Below are 6,805 nucleotides of genomic sequence, written 5' to 3' on the forward strand. Positions count from 1 at the left end.
TTTTTTACAAAATTACACTAGTAGCTATTCCCGTCACAGCATATTTTGAAAAACCAAGGAGTCCGCCTTGTCACACACACACACTGGCCTATAGACAAATCCATACAGTTTCCAATTACTACAAAGTTTTCTTTTTTCCCCCAAGTATTGGGTGTCTTATAGAACAACCTCCCATTTGAAGATGTTCTTCTGCCTACGTTTGAACCTTTCAAGCAGGCAGTATGCCAACTTACATGCAACTAGTTGTAGCAAAGTGTGTTTGTGTTTTTAATTTGAATTTACTTCTCTTGTCTGTAAATCCAACACTTTTAAATTTTTTTAGTCTCACGTTATCACTTTACCATCTCACTGTCAATACTTTTGTAAAACTCTTTCTCTTGCACTGACAGCGCATCTGCTAACAGTACCCGTAACGGGAGTTAAACAGTATGCGAAGATGGATGGATGGATGGGAGTAGAATGGAATTTAGGTAGGTGGGTGGGTAGGTAGGTAGAGAGATAGATAAATAGACAGATGTTTGCGCGAACAGAAAAGATTAAGATTAGGTACCCAGTGTATGAATAAGAACATTATAAATGCGTGTATTTAGATATTTTGTTTCTAGTTTAGCATGCAAGTTGTATTGAAATCTGAGGATGGTATATAGTCTGACGCACAAGTAAACACCAACTTGAATAGCAAAAACTAACAAAATATTCTTATTGCTATATTACTACGGCCTATGCAAGCGGATAGGTTTATTACGGTAGGATTGTTGTTTTAAAAAAATGACAAAGGACGAAGCTTGCAAATCCTATAGAGACTTTTAATTGCTTTCTATGCGAGTAACTGCAAATGCATTGCCGAGCTGAGTTTCAACTATTACAGTATATAACCCATAGAGACTCTTTTTAAATGTCAGTTATTTCCTTTTTTATCTTGTGGATTTTTACATTAGTTTATCTTCTTCGCAAATCTTCCAGTCTCATTTACGTTGAACATGAGCAACGAGCCGATGACTAACTTTACATAAAGCTAACCGTATGTTTACTTCGGTGCATGATTGAGTTTTATGGCATTCGTTTGAAATTGTTCAGTCAACTAATAAACATATTAATAATTAAGGCTGTTTCTTTTCACATCTGCAAAGGGATTTCTATTTCAAAATATCGTACTTCATTAAAAGATGCCGTTCGCGGTAGCTGACTATTTAGTTTTCTTTTGTACGATTGGAATTTCGTTTGCAATCGGTGTTTTCTTTGGAGTATGGGAGAGGAAAAGAAATACACCTGTGGACTATTTTCTTGCTGGCAGGAACTCTAGAACATGGCCTGTAGCATTGTCATTTGTCGTGACATTTCAGTCGTCCTTAATGATTCTTGGATTTCCCGCAGAAGGATATGCATATGGCATTGGAGTTGCGTATTATGTTGTTGGAGTAAGTGTCGCTTACATGTTTGCTGCTTTGTTCATTGTTCCTGTCTTCCATCCTCTGAAACTAACAAGCGTGAATGAATATTTCCGCTTACGATATGGAAACAATGTTGTTCGGTATATGACTCTGATTGCTGGAATGATATATAGTTTATTCTACATGGCAACAGTGATGGTTGGTACATGCGTTGCTCTCGATATTGTTCTTGGAATTCCTTTCTGGGGGACAATACTTGCTTATACTTTTGTCACTACAATATATACTTCAGTTGGAGGCATTAAGGCGGTGATTTGGACAGATGTATTTCAGCTTCTAGTGATGGTTACTGGAATGATAGCTGTTCTTGTTAAATCAACAACCGGAGCTGGAGGAGTAGAAAAAGTTTTTGAATATGCTAAAGACAGAATTGGTTCGACTGACTTCAGACTTAATCCAACAATACGTTACACAGTTTGGAATACCTCCTCTGGATCGTTCAGTACGTATTTGTATATAACACTTATGCAACCAGCAATGCAAAGAGTTTACTCAACACCAACTGTTAAGACTGCGCGTAATCTGTACTTTATATCCGCGCCGTTTTATAGTGTTTTTATGTTGATGGCAGCATTTGAAGGTGCGACTATATTTGCCTATTATATGGCAAAACGCTGTGACATTTTAGGCGCGGGCATTGTAGATAACATCAATGGAATTCTGCCGTTCGCTGTCCTGGACTTATTTCAACAGTTACCCGGATTAGCTGGACTGTTCACGGCTTCTTTATCAAGCGCAGCCCTCAGTACAATGTCATCTTGCCTCAGCAGCCTCTCTGCTGTGACATATGAAGACATTATAAAAATCAAGTTTCCGGACATGCACCCTTATAAAGCCACCAAACTTTCAAAACTGTTAGTTTTAATGTATGGCCTCATTGCAATGGGACTCGCGTTTGCAGTTTCACTTATTCCGGGATCAGTTGTCGCCATATTTGACAGTTTCATGGGATGTCTCGATGGACCAATAGCTGCAATCTATTTGTTATCCATGATGTACCGTAAAGCAACCACCAAAGGAGTTATCACAGGCGCAATATGCGGATCAGCTATTGCATTTTGGTTAAACATTGGGAGCCATTTTTCAGAAGTTCCGACATATCCATATCTTCCATCTGGACCAACCGATCAGTGTGGTATCTATGGTAAATCGGGCTTTTCTAACGTGTCTGCCCATGCTTTTTATCATTTTACAGATAATCTTACATCGCTTACCGTTAATCAACAAATGATAATATCAACGATTGCAACAGATGAAAATGCCCGAAACTTGTCGGTACTGGAGACAATTTACAGTATTTCTTTTGTATTGTTCTCACTAATAAGCATGGTCACCTCAATCGTTATTGGATTTCTTGTAAGTCTGTGTACAAGCCCACCTGAAAAGCTTGATGGGCGATGTCTGTTCTCATTTAAGAAACACGTTATTGAGGAATTACGCGTACAAAAGTCCTCATCTGCTTCTACTGCGGGAGCTGATACTGACACAGATGAAGTAACAAATGTCATGATGAAAGATGAGGCATTTTGACAGAACATTAATGGAATATATAATCCTAAAGCTGTAAAAATAATTACACGTCAAAAGAAGTACGTGTATTTTATAGGCCTCGTCAACGTTTTAAATTTTACGTGGAGCAGCGAATAAAATTATTTTCACCATCACAACCGATTCACGGTACCTTAAAGCCAATTCACTACGTTCAATAGTGGAATTAAAAGTTATACCGTTGCATAATAATGTTAATAGAAGGCATGATATATAACACAAAATGCTCGTGTGTTGAGATAAAAAGCAATTCCCATTACACATAACTTGTATTTTGTAAGGGTGACATTAGGTGTATTTAAGACCAATTTTTCCGAAGTATATAAAATGATTACTGACGCGCATTCTACTTTCGTTTTAACAGATATCATGCAATGTCGTTTCTTTCGAAAAGTAGCGATGTCGGTTCAGTGTGTAATTATATTTTCTGGTCCTTTTGGAATCATGTAAGTCATGAATGTATTAGTATAATAGAATTCCGCTTAAGTCGGTGCTAGAGGGCGTGAAGGGCTTTTTTCATGGACCGATTAATCTATTATTTTGGATCTTTTTATAGATTTGGTTCAGCATCTCAATGAATGAGCTGGTTTTAAGGAAAATATATTTTGTGTAATAGTTTAATTTCACTTTTTGTTTGTAATGAATTCTGTATAATTTTATATATAGGAATCATGACATGTTTACCTACTAATGATCATTCTGCGTGCCTTTCTCTGAGAATAACATTTTAGTCTTCCGATGGACAAATTTCCTAAAATACCGCTAATTTTGAGATAGAACTTCAATATCACTTTTGGTACTCAGGTTACATACGTATGTCCGATACGCGCAAAATGAATAAGTTAGTCTAGAACCGAGGCAATTAACGTTGAAGTACTTATGTCGAAGAATAGAAGTTTTTTAAAAAATGAGAATACATGTATGTAAGAGACTATACTTAATTTAGTGAATTATGAAGAAAGACATTGATGTATTTATTATCTTAGAACTTAGTACAATATTAAATAGTAGTTATAGAAGAGAAAGTTGTTGTTGTTGCTGTAGTTTAGTAGTGTGAACCTTAGACCCTATTACACCACATTAGGAAGCTTTCAGCATCTTAATTTCTTAGTTTTCCATTCTGACACTGAAATGGTGATTTAATATTATGCGCAAATTTTGCATAACAGTTTAAATAATATCATTTTCAAAGTACAGTTCTATAGCTGTTTTGCTCTTATATATTGGGATGGGTGCGATGGTTCGCGATCGATTAAAGCGTTACATTAAATCATAAATTCTAATAGAGTTGTTAGTAAAACACATATGCAAAGCAACAGAGGTCATCTATTTAACACCGGCAACCTTCCTACAAATGCATTCGATGTACCATTAAGTATTTGAACGGAAACTGTCTCAAGGTCAATGTGATCTTAATCTTAATTTTACTGACATCCAAACCAACAGAAAACCATTCTTCACCAAAGATAGCCATCCTATGAAGTTTGATTATTCTGAGACCAACCATATCTACTGACAGGAAACCAACTGTCTACTTACGGACGGACAGGCAGATAGATAGCGGAAGACACTTAGTAAAACAATATACCCAATCTTCTTCGAACGGAATAATAATAAATATGAAATATGAAATAACAACCATAAAACAATACTAATCACAAATTCTACGGATTTCACAGGGTTTCAAAGTCAACTGACATACCCCATTTTCTGGGCCTAAAAAGCTGTATTTTCTGTGGCTTTTATTGAAAATAATTTAATTATTGCTGCTTCTGTTGAACTAATCTTGACTTAGGAAATAATGCGGTGAAATACATTTTAGCCATTGCTTTGTTATGTTGAATTGACACTTATCAAAGATATGACACATGACGGCAATTTTTGATCATCACGAAAGGATTAATTATATAATTACTTCTACCCAAAACTCATTTCCTTAGACTTATGTAGACTAATACGACTATAAATGGAGCAACGGGTATTGGTCCAGTACGATATAAAATAATGATATGATAAACGCGTATTGTGAACTTAATCCAAAGGAGCCCAAAGAGGCTTCTGTTTAGGGCGAGGTCAACATTCGACAGCTGCTGTGGATATTATTAATTTTTATTCCAATTTCACATATGTAAAGCAATACACACATTACAATATTCTACATATTTTACACTATTATGCAAGACGAGGTTACCAATCTTATCATTTGGCAGAAAAATATTGAAATCGGCATTGCTTACAGAGTAAAGAGGAAAAGTAGTACAAGAATTAGAAAGGAGAGTAGAGGAGTGTTGGCGTTTATGTGAATGTCTAGTCTGAGCGTTGTTAATGTGTTTCGAAACGAACCTACTTAGCATTATGCGTAGCTAGTTTATTCTAAGTTTGTGCTATGATACTTTCAATTTGTTTTTGTTGTTTTATTTCTGATAGGAAATTTGCAATATATGGTTTGTGCTTATTCAGTTTGCATTTATATAAGAAATGTTTGGCCATTATTAGTATGAAATTTGCAGTAACTTTTTGTTTTCGCATTACATACTAGACCAAAAGCTATTATTCTGTAGTCAAGTTGTATGTTTATATTGTTATCATGTAAGAAACGTGTTACGTCTGACTAGAATGCCAGACTTGGCATTCCCAGAATAAGTGAATGAGTGTTTCAATGTGCACATTACATAGAATATAGAAAAGTGGAAACTTCACAGGTCGCTCAACACGACAAAAACGAAAATGTTGCAGACTCGGTTTGATTGAACCTGTTCATGCATAGGTCACAAAGACTTGAATTCAGAATTTTGCATTTATGAAGGAAGTCATTTGTAGGAAGGATGCGTTTTATGAACTTGTATTGGAACGCTCTTAGTTTGGTGTCAATGGTACTCCGAAAGGGGTTCATGTAAATAAAAGGCCATTCTACGCTTTCATATAAGTTATTCCATTTATTTTCAGATTTGTTAATTATTCTTGTATTGCGTTTCAAATGTGTCAAGTACAAAAACTTATTTGGTTTAGGTAACTTTATGACCTGTTGAATGCAGGAATTATGTCTCCCACCACACAGTGGTGTGGGAGATATATTGATTTACTCCAGTCTGTCTGTGTGTCTGTCTGTCTGTGTGTCTGTCTGTCACAAAGCTTGTCCGCTTTCTAAGTCGAACATTTCTCATCCAATGTTCACCAAACTTAAAGTTATGGCCCTTGAATTACCGAAAAACTGGTCTTTGTACTCTTGTCCGCACTCTAAGTCAAACATTTCTCATCCGATCTTCCCCAAACTTGAACAAAATATGTTTGACCATAAGACCTCGGCTAAGTTCGATAACTAGCCAAATCGGTCTAGGTATTTTGGAGTTATGGCTCTTGAATTACCGAAAACTCGGCCTTTTTACTCTTGTCCGCACTCTAAGTCGAACATTTCTCATCCAATCTTCACCAAAATTGAACAAAATGTGTTTGACCATGAGACCTCGGCCATGTTCGATAACTAGCCAAATCGGTTTAAGCATTTTGGAGTTACGGCCCTTGAATTACTGATTGGATCCACTCGTCCAGACCATCTAATTGGATCCAATCGTCTAAACCATCTAGAGAAACTAGACATTTTTCATAGGGGCAGTTGTGGGAGACATGCGCTTTTCTCAAAAGCATCTCTAGTTTTTGTTTGTTGAAGTCTTTTCGTTTGTAATTCTACATTCCATTGTCTAGGGATGCTTGAAATAAGAGAGATATTTTAAGGAATCACTTGTTGGGACACCATAAAATCTTTTTAAGCTATCAAATGTATGCATCGTTTTAATATCTATATCATA

The 6,805-nt window shown here is 36.1% G+C and overlaps 1 protein-coding gene across 1 annotated transcript; it reads left to right on the forward strand.

The window, feature by feature from the left end:
- The first annotated feature begins 1,114 nt into the window (after positions 1-1,114).
- Positions 1,115-3,894, forward strand: LOC123535243 (sodium-coupled monocarboxylate transporter 2-like). Its single transcript, XM_045317828.2, has one exon. It carries the CDS (start codon positions 1,167-1,169, stop codon positions 2,979-2,981), a length of 1,815 nt encoding a protein of 604 aa, XP_045173763.1. The 5' UTR covers positions 1,115-1,166; the 3' UTR covers positions 2,982-3,894.
- Positions 3,895-6,805: the final 2,911 nt, after the last annotated feature.

Source organism: Mercenaria mercenaria, chromosome 12 (assembly GCF_021730395.1).
Source record: "Mercenaria mercenaria strain notata chromosome 12, MADL_Memer_1, whole genome shotgun sequence".
NCBI lineage: Eukaryota > Metazoa > Mollusca > Bivalvia > Venerida > Veneridae > Mercenaria > Mercenaria mercenaria.

What these genes read in the sequence shown, in the direction of transcription:
- LOC123535243 (XM_045317828.2), top strand. Translation starts at nt 1,167, where the DNA reads ATGCCGTTCGCGGTAGCTGACTATTTAGTTTTCTTTTGTACGATTGGA.